The sequence below is a fragment of the Lepidochelys olivacea genome (assembly GCF_965140295.1).
Source record: "Lepidochelys olivacea isolate rLepOli2 genome assembly, chromosome: 14".
NCBI lineage: Eukaryota > Metazoa > Chordata > Testudines > Cheloniidae > Lepidochelys > Lepidochelys olivacea.
The window spans coordinates 35,316,981-35,338,660 of record NC_140424.1 but is presented as its reverse complement, the minus strand read 5'-3'; the positions used below and the strand labels follow the sequence as shown (position 1 = coordinate 35,338,660).

Genomic DNA, 21,680 nt, shown 5'->3' with positions numbered 1-21,680 from the left:
CAGTCGGAGAACACTTCAATCTCTTTGGTTACTCGATTGCAGACCTAAAAGTGGCAATGCTTCAACAAAAAAACTTCAAAAACAGACTCCAACGAGAGAGTGCTGAATTGGAACTAATTTGCAAACTGGATACAATTAACTTAGGCTTGAATAAAGACTGGGAGTGGATGGGTCATTACACAAAGTAAAACTATTTCCCCATGTTTACTCCCCCCCCAGCACTGTTCCTCACACATTCTTGTCAACTGCTGGAAATGGCCCACCTTGATTATCACTACAAAATGTCGTTCCCCCCCCCCCCCGCTCTCCTGTTGGTAATAGCTCACCTTACCTGATCACTCTTGTTACAGTGTGTATGGTAACACCCATTGTTTCATGTTCTCTATGTATATAAAATCTCCCCACTGTATTTTCCACTGCATGTATCCAGGGAAGTGAGCTGTAGCTCACAAAAGTTTATGCTCAAATAAATTTGTTAGTCTCTAAGGTGCACAAGTAGTCCTTTTCTTTCTACAAGGGAAGAGGCAATTCTTGATTTAATCCCAAGTAGAGCACAAGATCTGGTCCAGGTGGGTAAATATAGATGAACTACTCAGTTACAGTGACCGTAATGTAATTAAATATAAACATCCTTGTAGGGGAAAACCCCCACAGTAGCATTTAACCTCAAAAAAGGAGAACTACACAAAAATGAGGATGCTAGTTAAATGAAATTAAAAGGAACAGTCACAAGGGTGAAATGCCTGCAAACTGCATGGAGAGTATTTAAAAACACCATAATAGAGGCTCAAACTAAATTTACCCCCCCCCTCAAAGTAAAGAAAACCAGAAAAATGGCTAACAGCAAAGTAAAAAAGGCAGTTAGAGACAAAAAGATATCTTTTTACAAATTGGAAGTCAAATACTACTGAGGAAAATAGAAAAGAGCATAAACTCTGTCAAGTCAAGCATAGAAGTATAAGTAAGTGAGGCTAAGAAAGAATCTGAAGAACAACTAGCTAAGGACACAAAAACTAAAAGCAATTCTTTTAAGTGCATCAGAAGCAGGAAGCCTGACAAACAGTCAGTGGGGCCACTGGACAATCAAGGTGAGAAAGGATCACTCAAGGAAAACAAGGCCATTGCGGAGAAGCTAAACAAATTCTTTGCATCAGTCTTTACTGCAGAAGGTGTGTGGGAGCTTCCCACACCTATGCTATTCTTTTTAGGTGACAAATCTGAGGAACTCTCCCAGATTGAGATGTTAATAGAGGAGGTTTTGGACCAAATTGATAAATTAAACAGTAATAAGTCATCAGCATCAGATGGTATTCACCCAGGAATTCTGAAGAAACTTATATGAAATTGCAGAACTACTAACTGTGGTATGTAACCTAGCACTTAAATCAATCTCTGTACCAGATGAATGGAGGGTAACTAATGTAACACCGATTTTTAAAAAAGGCTTCAGAGGCAATCCTGGCAATTACAAGCTGGGAAGCCTAACTTCAGTACCAGGCAAATTGGTTGAAACTATAGTCAAGAACAGAATGATCAGACACATAGATGAACACAACGTGTTGGGGGAAGAACCAACACAGCTTTTGTAAAGGGAAATCATGCCCCCCCAATCTATTAGAATTCTTTGCAGGTGTCAACAAACATGTGGAAAAGGGTGATCCAGTGGATATAGTGTACTTGGACTGTCAGAAAGGTTTTGACAAGGTCCCTCACCAAAGGCTCTCAAACAAAGCAAGCAGAGAGGGGATAAGAGGGAAGGTCCTCCCATGGATCAGTAACTGGTTAAAAAGATAGGAAACAACGGGTAGGAATAAAAGTCAATTTTCACAATGGGGAGCTGTAAATTATGGCTCCTCCCAAAGATCTGTACTGGGACCAGTGTTGCTCAACATATTCATAAATGATCTGGGAAAAGGGGTAAATAGTGAAAAGGCAACATTTGCAGATGAGAGAAAGTTACTCAAGAATGTTAAGTCCAAAGCTAGGAAGGTGCATAGGAATCTGCCCCCAGAGAAGTCTGGAGAAGCAGCTGATAAGTAGTTGAGAAACTGAAGGGCAAGGTCCCTGAAAAAACAATGAGTTCTCAGAGAGAGAGAAAGAGAGAGAAAGACAGGAAGTGAGAAGGTGAGGGACAGACAGAGAGAGCATGAGTAACAAAGGAGATCTCATAAAACGGGGTGACTGGACAACAAAATGGCAGATGAAATTAATATTGATAAGTGCAAAGCAATGCACACTGGAAGACATAATCCCAATGATGCATACAAAGTGATGGGGTCTAAATTAGCTGGTACCACTGAAGAAAGATTTTGGAATCATTGTGGGTAGTTCCCTGAAAACATCTGCTCCACGTGCAGCGGCAGTCAAAAAAGCAAACGACGTTAGGAACCTTTAGGAAAATGGTAGATAATAAGCAAGTAAATATCTTACTGCCTCTCTATAAATCCACGGTACGCCCACACCTTGAATACCGCGTGCAGATGTGGTCGCCCCCTCTCAAAAAAGAAATATTGGAATTGGAAAAGGTGCAGAGAAGGGCAACAAAAATGATGAGGGGCGTGGAACAGCTTCCGTATGAAGAGAGATTATAAAGACTGGGACTGTTCAGCTTGGAAAAGAGACGACTAAGGGGGGATAGGAGAGAGGTCTATAAAACTATGACTGGTGTGGAGGAAGTGAGTAAGGAAGTGTTATTTATCCCTTCACATAAAACAAGAACCCGGGGCCACCCAATGAAATTAATAGGCAGCATGTTTAACACACACATACGGAAGTTCTTCTTCACACAACGCACAGTCAAGCTGCAGAACTCATTGCCAGGGGATGCTGTGAAGGCCAAAAGTATAACTGGGTTCAAAAAAGAATTAGATCAGTTTATGGAGGACAGGTCTATCCATAGCTGTTAGCCAAGATGGTCAGGGACACAACCCCATGCTCTTGGTGTTCCTAAACCTCTGACTGTCAGAAGCAGGGACTGGATGATAGGGGATGGATCAGTCAATAATTTCCCTGTTCTGTTCATTCCCTCTGAAGCATCTGACACCGGCCACTGCCAGAGACAGGATACTGGGCTAGATGGACCATTAGTTTGACCCAGAGTGGCCATTCTTGTGAGATTACGCTGTTTTAAAAAGTAACACAGCATCAATTCTCCTATGGAGGGAACCCAGAGGATCACCGGCAGCAGTCCCAAGGGAGATCCCAACAGCAGCGGCAAGGACCAGGGGCTGGCTGCTTTCCCTGATAAATACTGCAAGAATCCAGAGCAGGAGACATTAAGAATTTGTGTGAGGCCAACAATCAACCCAGGCAGCGAGAGATGCCGATCCCAGCAGCCACAGGCAGGTGTCTGCCCACACACTGGGACAAGAAGGCTGACTAACACCAGACCCAGTCACTGGAGATGGGGAGCTAACTGCTTCATGCGAAGGTTTGAAGGTAAGTGTCACTAGCCTCGGGGCAAATCCTCAGGTCCTTGTTCATATGCAGCCCTTGCTCTGAGACACCCCCCTTGGACAGTGTCCTCACACGCTGGGAGCTCTGCCAGAGTAAGGACTTCAGAGTTGCTTTCTTTGTGGTTCACAACTAGAAAAAATGATGAATCAGAACAGAGACCCAGCTATCATCTCTGCCCTTACTCATCCCTCTGTCTGTCCTCCCCTCATCCTCTTGCTCGCTGGCTGGCTGTCCCCATCTCTCTCTCCCTGACAAATCATTGTTTTCTCAGGGACCTTGGCCTTCAGATTCTCAGCTACTTAACAGCTGCCACTCCAGACTTTTCTGGCAGGCAGATACCTGTGCACCATCGCAGCCCAATCCTCAGATGCTTTATGTCTCATGCTGAGTATTTCCTCCCTGCATTTCTGTGGGACTTGAGGGCCCTCAGCATTTCTTGGGCAGTATTGAACACCCCACCGAAAAAGGGTGTACATTAGAAATGAACTGAATGGAGACTGGATTCCTTACAGATTAGGAAACTTTGCCCAAGCATTTACTGCTCTACCGTAATTTTTTTCCAGAGGATGGGTACTACAGCGGTTAGGGCACCAGCCTGTGATTTAGAAGACATGGGGGCTCTTCTCTGATCAGGCGCAGCCTCTTTGTATGACCTTGGATAGTCACTCAGTCAATAATTAATATTTAACAATAATCAATAATAGCTGGCAATTCATTATAAGCAGTTTCAGTGTTTCTGGACTAGTCATTAATGGGATATGAATGAGAGGAATCTGAGTATGCATCTACTCCAAGGGGTGGTTTCATCTGTGCCTTGGGCACGGCCATTGGCAGAGTCACTTTCCTGTCTGTGCTGTTGGTCATTGTCACTCCCTCATCGCAGGCACTGACCTGGTGCAATCTCATTCCTGCCCTTCTCTGGGGAAGCTCATGTGTCTGTCCCTCGCCCCCATCACATTGTTAAGCTGGAGCTCAGACTACAGTGGACAAGTAACTCATCTTCAGCTCCCAGCATGATGCTGCGGGGCAAGGGCTGATGCGATCCACCATTTACACTAGTTTAATCTGGCAAGTGACCTCTGCCCCGTGCTGCAGAGGAAAGCGAAACCCCCTCAGGGTCTCTGCCAATCTGACCTGAGGAAAAATTCCTTCCCGATCCCAAATATAGCAATCAGTTAGATCCTGAGCATGTGGGCTAAACCCACCAAGCAGATACCTGTGAAAGAATTCTCTGTAGTAACTCAGAGCCCTCTCCATCTCGTGCCCCATCACCAGCCACTGGAGATATTTGCTGCTATCAGTTGCAGATTGGCTACATGCTATTATAGTCAATCTCATCATACCATTCCCTCCACAAACTTGTCAAGCTCAGTCTTGAAGCCAGTTAGGTTTTTTGCCACCACTGCTCCCCTTGGAAGGCTGTTCCAGAACTTCACTCTTGTGATAGTTAGAAACCTTAATCTAATTTCAAGCATAATCTTGTTGATGGCCAGTTTGTATCCATTTGTTCTTGTGTCCACATTGGCACTTAATTTAAATAACTCCTCTCCCTCCCTGGTGTTTATCCCTTTAATGTATTTGTAGAGAGCAATCATATCACCCCTCAGCGTTCTTTTGGTTAGGCTAAACAAGCTAAGCTCTTTGAGTCTCCTCTCATAAGATAGGTTCTCTATTCCTTGGATCATCCTAGTAACCCATCTCTGCACCTGTTCCAGTTTGAATTCATCTTTCTTAAACATGGGAGACCAGAACTGCACACAGTATTCCTGATGAGGTCTCACCAGTGCCTTGTATGATGGTACTACCACTTCCCTCTCTCTACTGGAAATACCTCACCTGATGCATCCTAGGACTGCATTAGTCTTTTTCACGGCTGCATCACATTAGCAGCTCATGGTCATCCTGTGATCAACCAATACACCCAGGTCTTTCTCCTCCTCTGTCGCTTCCAACTGATACGTCCCCAGTTTACAGCAAAAATTCTTGTTGTTAGTTCCTAAATGCATGACCTTGCACTGTGCACTATTAAATTTCATCCCATTTCGAGTACTCCAGTTTTCAAGGTCATCCAGATCTTCTTATTTGATATTCTGGTCTTCCTCTGCATTGGCAATACCTCCCAACTTTGTGTCATCCGCAAATTTTATTAGCACACTCCCACTTTTTGTGCCAAGGTCAGGAATAAAAATGTTAAATAAGATTGGTCCCAAGACTGATCCTGGATGAACTCCACTAGTAACCTCCCTCCAGCCTGACAGTTCACCTTTCAGTATGACCCATTGTAGTCTCCCCTTTAACCAGTTCCTTCTTCACCTTTCAATTCTCATATTAATCCTGATCTTCTCCAGTTTAACTAATAATTTCCCATGTGGAACTGTATCAAATGCTTTACTGAAATCCAGGTAGGTTAAATCTATTGCAATTCCTTTGTCTAGAAAATCAGTTATCTTCTCAAAGAAAGTGATCAGGTTGGTCTGGCACAATTTACCTTTTGTAAAACCACATTTATTTTATCCCAATTACTGTTTACCTCTATGTCCTTAAGTACTTTCTCTTTCAAAATTTGTTCTAAGATCTTGCATACAATTCAGGCCAAATTAACAAATCTGTAGTTTCCTGGCTCACTTTCCCCCCCCCTTTTTAAATATAGGCAGTATATTTGCAATTCTCCAATCCTAGGATATGATCCCCAATTTTACAGGTTCATTAAATCCTTGCTATTGGGCTTGCAATTTCATGTGCCAATTCCCTTAATATTCTTGGATGGAGATTACCCAGGGACCCCGATTTAGTCCCATTAAACTGTTTGAGTTTAGCTTCCACCTTGGACGTGGTAATTTCGACTTCCATATCCTCGTTCCCATAAGCCACCCTGCCACTACCCCAAAGCTCTTCATTAGCCTCATTAAAAACTGAGGCAAAGTATTTGTTTAGGTGTTAGGCCATGCCTAGATTATCTTTTATGTCTACCCTCAGTGTTTAGTGGTCCCATTTATTCGTTCCTTGTTTTCTTCTTATTTATATGGCTATAGAACCTTTTACTATTGGTCTTAATTTCCTTTGCAAAGTCCAACTCCGCTTGCGTTTTGGCATATTCAGTTTATTCCAACACATTCTGACCTCCATGAGGTAGCTTTCTTTGCTGAACCATCCCATTTTCCATTCCTTGCAGGCTTTCTGCTTTCCCTTAATCACCTGTTTGAGAAGCTTGCTTGTCTGGGCTGGTCTGCAACCCTTCCTTATGAATTTTTTCCCCTTGCTTCAGATGCTGGCTTCAGATAGCTTCTGCTACTTCTACCAAGTAATTCCAAGTCTCCTCCACATTAAGATCCTGAAGTTCTTCGCGCCAGTCCACTTCCCAAATAATTCCCTTAATTTTTTTAAGTTAGCCCTTTTGAAATCAAACACCCTAGTTGCAGATCGAGTTTTGTTTATCCTTCCATTTAGTTGAAACTCAGTTAGCTCATGATCACTCAAACCAAGGTTGTCCCCTACAACCAGTTCTTCTATGAGGTCCTCATTGCTCACCCATACCAAATCTCAAATGGCATCACCTCTTCTTGGTTCAGCAACTATTTGGAGAAGAAATCTGTCAGCAATCACATCCAGGAAAACCTGGGCACTACTATTATTAGTTTCAGAGTGGTAGCCGTGTTACTCTGTAACAGCAAAAACAATGAGGAGTCCCTGTGGCACCTTAGAGACTAACACATTTATTTGGGCATAAGCTTTCATGGGCTAAAACCCACTTCATCAGATGCATGGAGTGAAAAATACAGTAAGCAGAATATATATTCTAGCACATGAAAAGATAGGAGTTGCCTTACCAAGTCGGGGGTCAGTGCTAACAAGCCAATGCAATTAAGGTGGAAGTGGCCTATTCTCAATAGTTGACAAGAAGGGGTGAATATCAAGGGAAGGAAAATTACTGTTGTCGTGCCAACAAAGCCAATGCAATCAAGGTGGCCCATTTCCAACAGTTGACAAGAAGGTGTGAGTATCAGCAGAGGAAAAATTACTTTTTGTAGCACTTGTCCCCCAGTCTATATGTGGGAAATCAAAGTCTCCCTTAATCACACAATTCACAGTAGTATTTGTTTCATTACAAACATTAACAAGAGGTCTCTATCCATATCGGATCCTGGTGGTCTGTAGCAGACTCCAAGATTATCCTGGGAGAACCTCCAGAAGCTTTCTTCCCCAAAGTGATTTTAGCCAAAACAGACTCTGTCTTATTGATTCCATCACTTCTAATTTCTTTACAGTCTACCTCATCATTAATATACAATGCTGCTCCACCACCTTTGCCTTTATTTCTGTCTTTCCTGAACAGCACCCACCCATCAATACCTGTACTCCAGTCATGATTATTACTCTACCATGTTTCTGTTATCCCTATAATATCTCGTTTCACTTCCAGCACCAGTAGTTCTAGTCAATCCATTTTGTCACCCAGGCTCCTTGCGTTGGTGTACAAACATCTTATCTGTTGCTGCTTGGCTTCACCCACATTCCTTGCCTGATCGGGTACAGTTATTCTTCTTCCAGTGTCACCTATCTGACTGGTATCAGCACTATCCTTCCTCTTAATGTCCATTCTCCGACCCACTGTGGCTCCTTTCTCCATTGCTGTATCCTTTCTGACTTGATTTTCCACCCTCTCAATCTTAGAATCAGGCGTGGATATTACATGAGCATCTCCCCCAAGTTTCTAGTTTAAAACTCTTTTAATCAGTTGTGTCAACCTCCATCCCCAAATGGTCCCTTTTAGTCTTAAATCTAAGAATCAATTAATGAAAAAAGTTGGGGTATGGGGCAGAAGAGGGGCAAGTTAACAGGGTGACAGCTCTTTGGGGTGTGGGGGAATCTCTCTGAAGTGAAGAAGTTTCTCTGTTGTGAGAGAATATAAACCCAGCTCTCAGTTTGCAGTGGGAACTCTTAGGGGATCAAAACATGGAAATCTATCTAATTTCATAGTCCAGCCAAATCTTTTGATGTTCATTACTTTTCACGATCACAGGATGCAGCTCATGGAGAAAGGAGATGCGGAAAATGAAACAGATGTGACAGAATTCATCCTCCTGGGGTTTGGGGATCTCCCTGAACTGCAGATCTTTCTCTTTCTGGTTTTCCTAGTGATCTATATTGGGACCATGGCAGGGAACTTCCTTATCATTGCGCTAGTTGTGGCTGATCAGCACCTTCACACCCCCATGTACTTCTTCCTGGGGAACTTGTCCTGCCTGGAGATCTGCTACACTTCTGCCCTCCTGCCCAGGATGCTGGCCAGTCTCCTGACTGGGGACAGAACCATTTCTGTGGGGGGCTGCATGACACAGTTTTTTTTCTTTTGTTTTCTAACAACTACAGAGTGTTCTCTCCTGGCAGTGATGTCTTATGATCGGTATTTAGCCATATGCAAACCACTGCACTATGGAACCTGTATGAATGGCAAGTTGTGCCTCCAGCTAGCGGCTGGGTGTTGGATAAGTGGATCTCTACCTTGTACAATAATGATGCGTTTTATGTCACAATTAATTTTCTGTGGCCCCAGTGTAATGGACAGTTTTTTTTGTGATCTCACCCCAATGCTAAAGCTCTCCTGCAGCGACACCAGCCAGATTATGCTGGTTCTTTACATATTTTCCTTCCCAGATGCAGTTACCCCATTTCTATTAACCTTGACATCCTATGTTTGTATCGTAAGCACCATCCTGAGAATCCCTTCCACCACCGGGAGGCAAAAGGCCTTTTCCACTTGCTTCTCTCACCTCATCGTGGTAACATTTTTCTATGGGACCATAATGATTGTCTACTTGCTACCGAAATCCAGCAACCTGAGAGCCCTGAACAAAGGGTTCTCTGTCTGCTACACAGTCCTGACTCCCCTGGCCAATCCCCTCATCTACAGCCTGAGAAACAGAGAAGTCAAGGAGGCCCTGAGAAAAGCTGTCAGGAAATGTCTGGCCCTCACAAAGAAGTCAGACTAGTTGAATGAAATGAGGATCAATCAATCTGCTTTCTACTGTGAAAGAAGGAGGGTCTAAGTGGGCCCTGATACAGAAATGCAGTATACAAGAGATGTGTGTGCTTGTGCACACACACACCCACACCCACATATATATATATATATAAATTTAAGAGTGATACAGATAGTTGGAATGTTGCAGGGGGAGGAGGGGAGAGAAGATTTTGACTTTTCATCAAAATAACTGAAACCTGAAAAATGAAAAAAAAATGCTTTTTGGCAACTGACATCTGAAAATCTTCAGATGGAAACTGTAAAAAAAAAATAAAAAAAAGTCATGCACTGTTGTGGCTGTGTTGGTCCCAGAATATTACAAAGACAAGCTGTGACCCTCTGTACCTCAAAATAGTACCCTGGACCCCCCTATTCACCACTGGGATAGGAGGATGCTGTGTTTGGTACAAAGTGTGCCTTGGGAGGGATCATTTGAGAAGTCTGGATCTGCTGAACATTACTATCCTGTTGAATTGTGGGTACTATCATTGTATGTGATGTTATGAAGAATTGCTAAATGTGTTACTGAAATATAGTGGGATTGTGAGATGGGCACAGCTGGCCTTTCAGTAACAACAAAGGGGCACCCATCGCTGGCCAGACAGGCGTTGATGGCCCATCAAGAAGAATCCACTCTCCCAGAGAATCCTCAGAGGGCAGGTACACAGTGGGTACTGCCCGACCCCACCTCACAGCAAGGATCTTTCTAGCACCTGGAGAGAAAGTATAAGGAGGGTCAATGACATCACCACTTGGCCTCTCTCCTCCACCATCTTAACACCTGGAAGATCCTCTGGAAGACAAAGACTTTGAACTGGGGAAAATTGGTCCCCTGCTGGGAAAGGATTCCAGCCTGTGTATAGAGAACTGTGAGCTGCCTGTAACATTTATTAGGGTGAGAAACTGTTTGATTCAAATGTTGCTTCATTTGTAGAATTTAGACTGCAAATTTATTTGTATTTCTTATGTAACCAACTCTGATCTCTATGCCTGCTTCTTATAATCACTTAAAATCTATCTATCTATCTGCAGCAGACTTTATATACACACAGAGATCATAAAACAATACCTCCTCCCACCCCACTGTCCTGCTGATAATAGCTTATCTAAAGTGATCATTAAGTTGGGCCATTTCCAGCACAAATCCAGGTTTTCTCACCCTCCACCCCCCCACACACAAACTCACTCTCCTGCTGGTAATAGCCCATCCAAAGTGACAACTCTCTACACATTGTAAGAAAACCTGGATTTGTGCTGGAAATGGCCCAACTTGATGATCACTTTAGATAAGCTATTACCAGCAGGACAGTGAGGTGGGAGGAGGTATTGTTTTATGATCTCTGTGTGTATATAAAGTCTGCTGCAGTTTCCACGGTATGCATCCGATGAAGTGAGCTGTAGCTCACGAAAGCTCATGCTCAAATAAATTGGTTAGTCTCTAAGGTGCCACAAGTACTCCTTTTCTTTTTGCGAATACAGACTAACACGGCTGTTACTCTGAAATTTGAGAGCATAGTGATTGTCTGGTTTCACCCACATAGCTGTTGTCTGGGCATTTGATTCACTGGATGAGGTACAGCACATGTCATGATAGGCACAGATAGGACCCATGGATCTTGAAAGGCGTGTTGGGGGAAGTATTGCTCATTGTAGCAGAGGAGATATGTCTGCTGCTTTTGCATCTGTTGTTCTGGCAGGGTCTGATGCGGCTTTGAGTTGGTGTGTCCTGATCTGTGGGGAACTTGCTTCTGATGGTGAGGTTGGAAAGGATGGAGGGTTGTCTGAAAGCCAGAAGTGGGGGTTCAGGAAAGATTTCTTTCAGAATGTGATCCCCATCGAGTGTGGATTGTAATTGTTTAATGATACTTTTCACAAAGCAATCACTCTACATCTGACCTCTCAGTCCTCATTCTCAAAAGAAATCTGCACAACCCTGTCAAAAGATGAGCCTGGAAAATTAAATTCATAACTTTGCAAGACACTAAAAATCATGAACCGAATAGAGACACTAGATTTATGGCTTATTACAACAAACTGTAACCAACTAACCCCCGCTCCCCCCCACACACACAGCTGCATTTCCCACCCTCCCTCCCATGACTGGGGGTGTGTGTGTCATAACCATAAGGGTAGCCTAAAATTACAGGTAAGGAGGAACCTGGTTGGCACCTGACCAAAGGAACCAATGGGGACAAAAGATAGTTTCAAATCTGGGGCTGGGGGGGAGGCTTTGTTTTCAGTTCTTTGTTTCTGTGTTCCTTTGCTCTTAGGACTAAGAGGGACCAGACTTCAATCCATGTCCTCCAAACCATTCTGAGCCAGTCTCCCAACTTGTGAATTTTCCCTTTGCTGGAGGGAGGTTTATCCCTGCTTTGTTGTAACTTTGAAAGTAAGGCTAGAGTGGGTTCCTCTGTGTTTTGTTCATCTTTTGTTGCCCTGTAAAGTTATCTTCCAACCTGATTTTACAGAGGGGACTTTTATCTTTTTTTTTTTTTTTTAAAAATCTTCTTTTAAGAACTGATTGATTTTTTTTTCAGTGTCCAAAGATCCAGGGATTTGGGTCTGTGTTCACTTTGTACCAATTGGTTAGGATATTGTTCTCAAGCCTCCTCAGGAAAGGGGGTGTAAGGGCTTGGGGGGGATATTTTGGGGGAACAGGAACTCCAAGTAGTCCTTTCCCTGATTCTTTGTCTAAATCACTTGGTGGTGGCAGCATACTGTTCAAGGACAAGGTGGAATTTGTGCCTTGGGAAAGTTTTAATCTAAGCTAGTAAAAATAAGCTTAGGGGGTCTTGCACATAGGTCCCCACATCTGTACCCCAGAGTTCAGAGTGGGGAAGGAACCCTGACAGGTGTTAATCATAGAATCATAGAATATCAGGGTTGGAAGGGACCTCAGGAGGTCATCTAGTCCAACCCCCTGCTCCAAGCAGGACCAATCCCCGACTAAATGGGACATTTCAACTTGAATGGTCCCCTGAAATGTGTTTGAACTATTTATGATAAACTATCTGTTCCACCTTGTACTTAGCTGTGACACCGAGTACATTTCCTAGGCTGAAGAGCTCTGTGTAAGCATGAAAGCTTGTCTCTCTCACCAACAGAAGTTGGACCAATCAAAGGTAACACCTCACCCACCCTTTTTTCCCTCTCTCTCTCTCTCTCTCTCTTTCTGAAAAAAAATGTTCCTTTGTTTTCAGTTTTCTGTCAAAATCTTTGGAGGTGGTTTGTACTGTGCTCCTTTCTACTCAGCTGAGGAAAGAGAGAGGGGCCCAGACTCACAATCCCCGCCCCGCCCATGTGCACACACCTACCCTCCACGCTGCAAGACTCTCACTTCCCCATTAACCCGCTGTCCCTGGGGGAGAGGAGCTCCTAGATACATAGATTTTAAGGTTAAAAAAATCCATTCTGATCATTTTAGTCACATCTCCCGCATAGCAGAGGCTGGAGCTTTCCAGCCAGCGATTCCCCCCTCAGGCCCATCGCCCTAGGGGGCTGGTGAAGATACCCTTTGGGGGAGCTCAGGGAAATGGTCAGGCCCCACTCTCTGGTGTCGGGGTCGCTGTCTCTATCCCAGCCTGGTGCGGAGATGAGGCCCCAGCAAGGAGGGGAGGGAGGTTGGAGAGCCAGCCTGCCCCACGCTCACCCCACAGCAGCATCCTGTGGGGCTGGGCCCGCCTCCCTACTCTGGTCTGTTGGCTCTCCCCACTCTTAGATTTGCTGGGTGGCTCATTCCAATGAGTGGGGCTCAGACCTCTGACCACCCCAAGGGGACAAGGAAGGGGAGGGCTAAGGAGGGGGAAAAAGGTCCCCAGCCCCACATACGGTGAAGGTAGGATGCTGGTGCCAGGGTAAAGCGGTGAGGGGCCTGTGGGGGGTTCCGGGATGAGCCCCAGGGGACCGGAGCGACTGAAGAAGGGAGAAGGGGGTTGGTGTAGCCAGGAGCTGGGGGCATTCGGGCTGATGGGTAGGGTAGATGGACCTGGGTGTTGGGGGCCGAAAAAGGGCCCTGGGGGGAGTCGGGGTGCTGGAGCGGTGGCAGGAGGGGCTGGGGTAAAGACAGAGGGAGGTGTGGGGAAGGAAGTGGTTTGAGGATGGTGGGGGATGGGGGCGTAGGGATGGTTTTCAGAGGTGGGTTTATTAGGCAATGGGGCTGGGGGGGGAGGACGAGCAGCGGCGGGGGGAGGTCTGGGTGGGGTGAGGGGGTGCTGTCAGGGTGATGTTTTCTGGGGGTGTGTAGTTGGAGGGGTGTGCCATGAGGTGGATATATGTGGGGAGAAGGGGGTTGGTGTAGTGTGGTGGGTGGGGGATGTGGCAGAAGGAGGTTTTGTGGGGTTTGGGTTTCTCCGGGGGTGGGTGGATGTGTTTATTTGGGGATGGGGTAAAAGGGGTTGGATGGATTTAAACAGGAGCTGTGGGGAGGGTTGGGGGTTATATGGGGGTCTGTGGTGGGGGTGTTGGCTGGGAACTGCAGGAGGGTATTGGGGGGGTCTGTGGCAGAGGGTTGGTTGGGGGGCTATGGGAGAGGGTTGAGGGGCACTGTGGGAAGGGATTAATTGGGGGGTCTATGATGGGGGTTTGGAGGGGAAAGGGAAGGGCGGTGGGGGGCTGGGAGCACAGGCAGCCGTGTGGCAGTGCCGATGGCAGCAGCTGGCTGTGTCTGTCTCCCTCCCTCCCCTGCAGCCCCTTCCCCCTCCCCTCCCTCCATCTTACTCCCCACACCAGGGACAGGCCTGGCACGCTGGGCACGCTCAGGATGGACTCTGCCTGCAGCACCACACCGGGCCACGGGGACTCTCCCTGCACGTCCTCCTGCTGGGCAGCCAGCGGGCTCTCACCAAGCGGGAGGCTCCCTCAGATCTGGCAGGGGGTGAACCCCCTCTAGCCCGAGCCCACCCCTGGCAACACCCCTGGCTTGTCCCGGAGCTAGAGAGGATCTTTTAGAAGGAGGCATCCAGCCCTGATTTAAAGACTGCAAATGACCCAGAATCCACCACAGCCCTGGACAAACTGTTCCAATGGCCAATTGCCCTCACTGTTAAAAATGTGCCCCTTCTTTCTCACCCAAATTTGTCTCCCTTCTGCTGCCAGCCATTGGCTCTCATTTCGCCTTTGTCTAGGAGACTAAAGAGTCCCTGGCAACCATCAACGGAAGCTTTGCTCACCGTCTCCCTGTTCAGTAACATAGTTTGAGGTTCTTGAGTCTTTCACTGTAAAGTTGGTTTTCCAGATCCCCAAATCGTTCTTGGAGCACAGGTCAGCACCACCATGTTGTGCAATGGACACTTGACAAAATTACTGGACTTAGTGACAGACATTGCAGGAAGGATTATGTCTTTCAGTCATTCAACCCAGATTCCAATTGCCATGGACATTACAATTTTTACTACAGATACTTGTCTCCGTGTACGGACACGTTGCCTACCTCTGTCTTGGAGCAACTCTGAACCATTTACCAAGGGATGTGGTGGAGTTGCCATCATCTGGAGACTTTACAGGAAGGCTGGAGCCTCCTTCTAAAAGCTACACTCCAAGTAGGGTCATAATTGATTGACTTTCAATAATGAACATGCCTTTAGAGCAGGGGGACTGGATCCAGGGTCTCCCATGTCCTTGGGGAGTGCTGTAACCCCTGAGGCTCAGAGTTATGGGGCAGCTGTGTCTGATTCAAAAAGAGGGGCTGAGAGCCCCAGTCAGAAGTATGCACCTCCCTCCAGCCAGGATTTAGGCGCTGAACTTTTTGAGGGGGCAGGTTTGGGACACACTCCTCTTAGCATCTCCCAGGAACTACCTTAGGCGCCTGCCTGCAGAGCACGCTGGCTTTTGTGACTCCCAGTCTTAGTCCTGTCGCTCCCCATTCATTGTCCAGGGAGCCTGAGTACCTATCTCATCCATTGTGAACCCCAAGGATGTCCTTGCCGCTGACAAGCTAGGAGTTGCTCCACTCTAAGTTCCTGTGTGAATCATAGAAATGCAGGGTGGGAAGGAACCTTGAGAGGTCCTCACTGCCCGGGGCAAGATGACCTCAGTGCCCTGCTATTGACACAACCTAAATCAGTGGTTTTCAACCTGGGATCCGCACACTATGTCTAAGGTTTCCAAACGGGTTTGCACCTCCATTCAAAATATTTTAGAGGTCCGCAAATGAAAAAAAGCTTGAAAACCACTGACCTAAACGATTCTGTATTGGAACGGGTATTGACAGCAGTGAGATAGGATGTGAGAGTGGTCTGCGGCTTTAATGATGGGTAGGGAAAGTATAGGGTTAGTTGGTATCATGCATGTAACAGCGAAGGGATTGTTGTGACACAGGGGCCCCTTGGTGCCAACTGGCAAAGAGTTTGCTGTTTACAAGCAACTCCTGTCTCAGAACTGACAAACTCACTACAACTAATACATCTTTTTCAACGTGTTTATCCATAAAGGGTAGCATCCAAGGTGTCTACTGAAAGCTTGTAATGTACCGATACTCAATTATTGCGAGGTGTACATATAGGGAATAATGTAGCTATACTAAAAGTTTTGCCCTTATGGTCTTGGAGTAAGAGTTAGTCAGCAGGGAATCGTGTCTTGGTGATGGCCCATTTAACTGGAAGGGAGTTGTCATCCCTCCCTGGCTCATCTATTATGTAACGTTTCGCTCAATTGTCTACCAACCCAGAACAATCAACGGAAAGCCAAAGACACTATAAACATCAAAACCCCGTGGAAGCAAAAAAGACGAAATGACAGGGAGGGGACGGCCCTGTCTGGGAATAAAGACAAAAGACTGATTCTGTACATGACAGGAGAAAGACTGCACTCGTTCACTGAGGAGGTACCTGGCCGAGCAGGGGTACTTTATGAAAGACCAGGTCCTAGCTCCGTGGGGCCTGCAATCCCTGTGACAGACTGAACTTTGGGGTGAGAATCTACTTTATTAGATAGGAAAGGTGACCATGAGTAAGCTTAGGCCCTAGTTTGTGCTTTATGATTTTGTTTTGTATGTAGCCATTTGCTTCTGTCACTCACACTTGTTTCTGTGTGAATCTCTGTTCTTTCTCAAATAAATTCCCTTTTGTTTTACTGTGACTGAACTCAAGTGCTGTGTGACAGAGGACCGGGGGCGGTAAGGTGAAACTAAGGAACCCAGCGATTGGGGTGGATGCCAGAAGGGGACACTTTGAAGGAACTCAGGAGGTGGGGTGCATCGATTGTGAGGCTGCAGGGCTGGTGGAGACCAAAGGAGAGCATCTGAGCCGCCAGTTGTGTCCGGAGCTCTCACTCAGCCAGCACAGGCAGGACTCCCTCGTGCTGGAGGCAGGGGGTAACAAGGTGACTCCCAGCCCTGGGCACCCCGAGAAGCATCATAGTTGTAAAAGTCTGGTTACATTTTACAGGGCCTGGCTCAGTACTGAGGGCCAGGCAGCTGTAGATATACCCGTCCATTGCCGTGACAAGGCAGAGAGGCAGCGTGTGTATTATGGTCATGGGGGAGGAGCAGCACGCACTGAGGGCAGAGTTAAGGTGACTTGGGCTTCTACCTTACCTGAAGTTTGAGTTTTGCTGAACGCAATGGTATGGAAGGGCACGAGCTTTCCCCTTAGCTGCACGGTTGTTCTGTGATTCCGCAGTGTTCCTCCCCATACTTTGGTTATAGTGAAGTGGCTTTCAACCTTTATTCATTGCAGACTCCTAAAAAATTTCCAAGGAAGGTATGCACCCCTGTGGAAATCTTATGCAGACTACGGACCCCAAAGGGGTCTGTGGACCACAGGCTGAAAACCACTGGTTTAGTGCAATAGCAGTGCCTCACAATGTTTGCAGTTGCTACCAGGACTGCCATGGCAAGTTTTAACAGAATCTGCATAAGCATGTGAATTTTAGAGCACTTGGAGTCATCCACTTAACAAGAAGGGCTTCCCAACCTTGGCTAGGGCGGAGCTACCCTGGCACTCCATTACTGTATGAAGCAGGGGGAGAATGACGGGGAGAGGATCCACCCATCTATCTGCAGCAGATTGGGCTCAGAGAGGTGGGAAGTGGCCCACTCATCTCCCTGAGAGGTTCTCAGCTGAAAGAGAACACCCAGGAGGGCTCAATACAGCCTGAAAGCACAGCTCTGAGGCACGTGAACTGCCCCTGTTCACTTTAGTGGGGGTTCCCCTCCCCCCACCCCAGGGCTGGAGAGTTTCTGGTGTGTCAAGCACCCCCCTTCTCAGCAGTGTGTCCTTGGTGCATGCCCCAAACCTGCCTGTTCTCAGCTCCCCCATCCAGAGGTGCAAAGGCTCCCCTGATCCTGGCCCACAGAAAGGCTAGCTCCACCTGAACCTGATTCAGGTAGGAGGAGACTAGAAGAAGGGGTCAGACCCCCATAGGCAGGGCCAAAAAAATACTGCAGAGCTGTGTGGGGACCATAAATTGGAGTGACCAGGACATCTCTGTAAATGCGCATGAGCTAGCCCTGACCTTAGTACAGACACACACAGACTTTCACTGCCATTCAGCTGGTTGTGGACATCCAAATCCCCTCAGCACTTTTGAAATCTCAGCCTGATCTCCCTGGGAAGGGAGTGACTCAACGCAGGCACACCTCCTCCTAGCTGGTCTGGGAATCAGTTCTCTCCCTATCTGGTGCCCTCTTCCATGAGTTGCTCACTTTGTTACCCCTCCCTATAACTCAGGGTGCTCCCTTCTTGTGACTCAGCCCTCCGGCCAGGTCACTATGTGGCACCTCAGGGTAACGCAGTCCCAGCCGACAAGCTGTCCATCTGCCTTCTCAGGCAGCTTCTGTCCCAGCACCAGGCCCTGGGCCACTTTGCCGGTGGGGGGACCCAGGCACCCTCTGACTTGCAAGCTAGGCCTGCTCAGTCTCAGACCTGGTTGCTGCAGCCCAGCGCTCTATCTCCTTGCCTTCCCCTGGGTTCACCCCTGGAGCTTCCTCCATGCCCCTTTGCTACTTCACTCCTCTAGATCTCTTGTCAGACTCCCTGGCTCAGGGCACAACTCCAGGGCTTCTTTATCCCCCTGGATCTCCTCCTTGTCCCAGGCCAACTCCCTTTCTCTCCAAGGAACAACTGCAGACATCCTGCCTCCCAGCAGCTCATTCCTGCATGGGCTTCCTAGCTTGATAATGCTCGCCCAGCTCCTCCCACAGCTGGGCTTCACCTGCCATTAGGCCCTATCAAGCCCTGGTTTCCCTCCAGGTGCAGAATCAAAGGTTAATTGGCCCCTCCCAGCCCACATTAACCCACTCAGGGCTTGTGTGGGGTGGACACCCCATCACACCCACATACCCAGTGCAATTTTCTTGAGCTCAAAGTCCTTACAAGAAAGAGAAGCATGGCTAACCCCCTTTTGCAGATGGGGAAACTGAGGCACGGAGTCATGTGATTTGCTCAGGGTCACCCAGCTGGTCAGTGGTAGGCATGGAAATAGACAGCAGGCTCCCAGCTCCCCAGCTACTGCCTCCCAGGATATAAACACCAAGTTAGTGAAGAAAATGATAGAGCCCAGGATTGTCAAAGGGCCTCACGGGGGCCAGCTGAAATTCTGGGGGAGCTGGGCCTTTATATCCCTCTCAAAGACCTTTGAAAATCCAACCCTAATAGAGGGGATATTATGTCAATGTTTGGGTGTTTTTTTTTTTTTTGCATGTGTTTATTCTCCTTGACATGAGACAGGAGAGATTCTCTTGCCGTGAGCACCCTGACAGTGCTATGAACTAAGGTGAATGGACGTTAACTAACAGAGATACATGTGTGATTAATTCAAAAGTTGACGTGGGAACATGCAGGTTTTTGGCAGGGGTTTCCCCAAGGTCAGACGGGCAGAGAGCCTGGGGTTTTTTTGCCTTCCTCTGCAGTGCGGGGCGGGATCACTTGCTGGCTTGAACTAGTGTAAATGGTGGATTGTCTGTCACTTGAGGTCTTTAAATCAAGATTTGAGGACTTCAGTAACTCAGCCAGAGGTTGGGGGTCTATTCCAGGAGTGGGTGGGTGAGGTTCTGTGGCCTGCGATGTGCAGGAGGGCAGACCAGATGATCATGATGGTCCCTACTAGCCTTAAAGTCAACGTGATCTCCGGGGGGGAAGACAGAAGCAGCACCCAGCAAAGCCCCCCTCAGCTGCAAGGGGTGCTGCAGGAGGCGATGGTGACCTGCTGTATAGCCTGGATCCATTTCATTTGAAACACATTAATTTCACTGATGCTCTGCTTAGGACAAAAATATTTAAAAAAACAAACAGAAAAACAAACCAACCCAAAAGGCTGCTTCGTTCTGTGCTCATTAAAACCATTCCTGTTAGCAAAGCTCCTTCTAAAAAGAACTCTCTCCAATGAGCCTTGCAGTGTCTGTGAGTGTACCGAGACCGACAGGAGGACGCGCTGATCATTAGAACTTCGCTTGTCTTAATGAGGACTCGGAGAAGGGCTCAGCCCAGCACAGGGCTGGGCCCGGCCTGGAGAGCTGACAACCCTCTCAAGCAATTACGGGCCAGCAGCAGAAACAAAGTTACTCGTTGCTTTAATGGGTCCCGCCGCGGGCCATTAGAATGGCAACACTGCTGGGAAATGCCAGTCTCGGTGGCAGTCTCGTGGGGACTGATTAGAACAGAAACTCAGAGGCATTGATTAAAGTTAGACAAAGGAAGGGACAGGCCTGTTCCTATGCAGATAGCCCTGATGGGTAAAGCCAAAGAAGTCAAGCCGTTCATTCCCAGTGCCTGTGACAGGTGATCCCCCCCTTCGTAAATTCCATCAGACCCTCAGGTAGTAAGGGAATGTGAGGGGCTTGCTGGGGGGTGGGGGTTGCAGTGAAACAGACATGTAAACAAACCTCAGTTTCCCACGAGGTTAGCAAAGGCATCACCGCCCAGGGGCACTAAGCAAAAGGCAATTCTGGGTTTCTAGGCCTCAGTGACTGACGGGCATTGCTGTCCTGCCCGCAACCCCTACTTTTGCCGATGTCCTCGGTCCTAACCCACAGCCCCCTTCTCCCCCACCCCATTCCATCTCTGGGCTCACACACACAGCTGTGCTGCTGCCCCTCCATCCCGACCCGCAGCCCCCTGCGGTCCCAGCCCTGACTCCCTGACAGCTCTGCTGAGGGATCTCAGCCCTGACTGACAATACCCCTGTTGTGCCCGTCCTAACGCTGCCCATACATCACAGCAAGGAGCTGTCATTGCTGCCCTGCCCCAAACACACAGCGCTGACAGTTCCCGTCCGTCCTGACCCTCTGCGATCCAAGTCCACCCCCCACCAGAGCTCTGTCAATGCACCACAGTTGTGACCGGCAGCTCTCCTCCTGCACTGCTCCTGCCCTGTCTGCAGCACGCAGGCGAAGGAGCCTGGCCCAGGCCCTGCGTCCTCAGAGCTCTGGTATTTCTGTGGAGTTCTGAGCTCCGGCAGCCCCTGCCAGGCCAGGCCCAGGCCAGAACTGAGCTGTCTCCATGCCTCACAAAGCAGCTTGCACTTCTCCCCCCTCACCCACCCACTCTCACAGAACAAGTGTCCTTCCTTCCAAGAGGGCGCAAAAGGGAAATACGCATCCCGCCCCACACCCGAGCGAGGGAAGAGGACAGCAGGGATGCATGGACCTGCACCCACACACTGAGCAGGTCTCATTCCCTCCAGCAGGGGACAACAACAAAACACACACACACGAATACACAGAAAGAAAAGGAGGACTTGTGGCACCTTAGAGACTAACCAATTTATTTGAGCATAAGCTTTCGTGAGCTACAGCTCACTTCACAGTATGCATCCGATGAAGTGAGCTGTAGCTCACGAAAGCTCATGCTCAAATAAATTGGTTAGTCTCTAAGGTGCCACAAGTACTCCTTTTCTTTTTGCGAATACAGACTAACACGGCTGTTACTCTGAAACAAATACACAGGAGATCCCACAGCCTCCGGCAGGGGGAACACCCTCACACACATACTGTCCCAGATCCACAGGATCCATGCTGCACCCCCAGCTTTGGAACAGTCCCTTGGCGGATCCCCTTCGATGGGCCAGACCCCCAAAGGGTCTCACTCTCCCTTCAGGGGAGGCCACGTGGCCTCACCACCTCCTGGACTGACCCTCTGGGGCTCCAGCCCCCCTGCTTCATCCCATGAGCTCTGTCCAGCGGAGCCAGACTCCTGAGAGAGACGTGTCCACTGTGCAGGGACCCGGGCGCCTCCCCCAGGATTTGCGGTAACATTCGGGCAGCGTG

At 47.7% G+C, this 21,680-nt stretch overlaps 1 protein-coding gene across 1 annotated transcript; it reads left to right on the top strand.

Moving 5' to 3' along the window:
* Positions 1-8,477: 8,477 nt before the first annotated feature.
* Positions 8,478-9,446, top strand: LOC311530596 (olfactory receptor 10A7-like; the record flags this gene model as incomplete). Its single annotated transcript, XM_084647413.1, has 1 exon — positions 8,478-9,446. One exon carries the CDS (start codon positions 8,478-8,480, stop codon positions 9,444-9,446), a length of 969 nt encoding a protein of 322 aa, XP_084503539.1.
* Between the last annotated feature and the right edge of the window lie 12,234 nt (positions 9,447-21,680).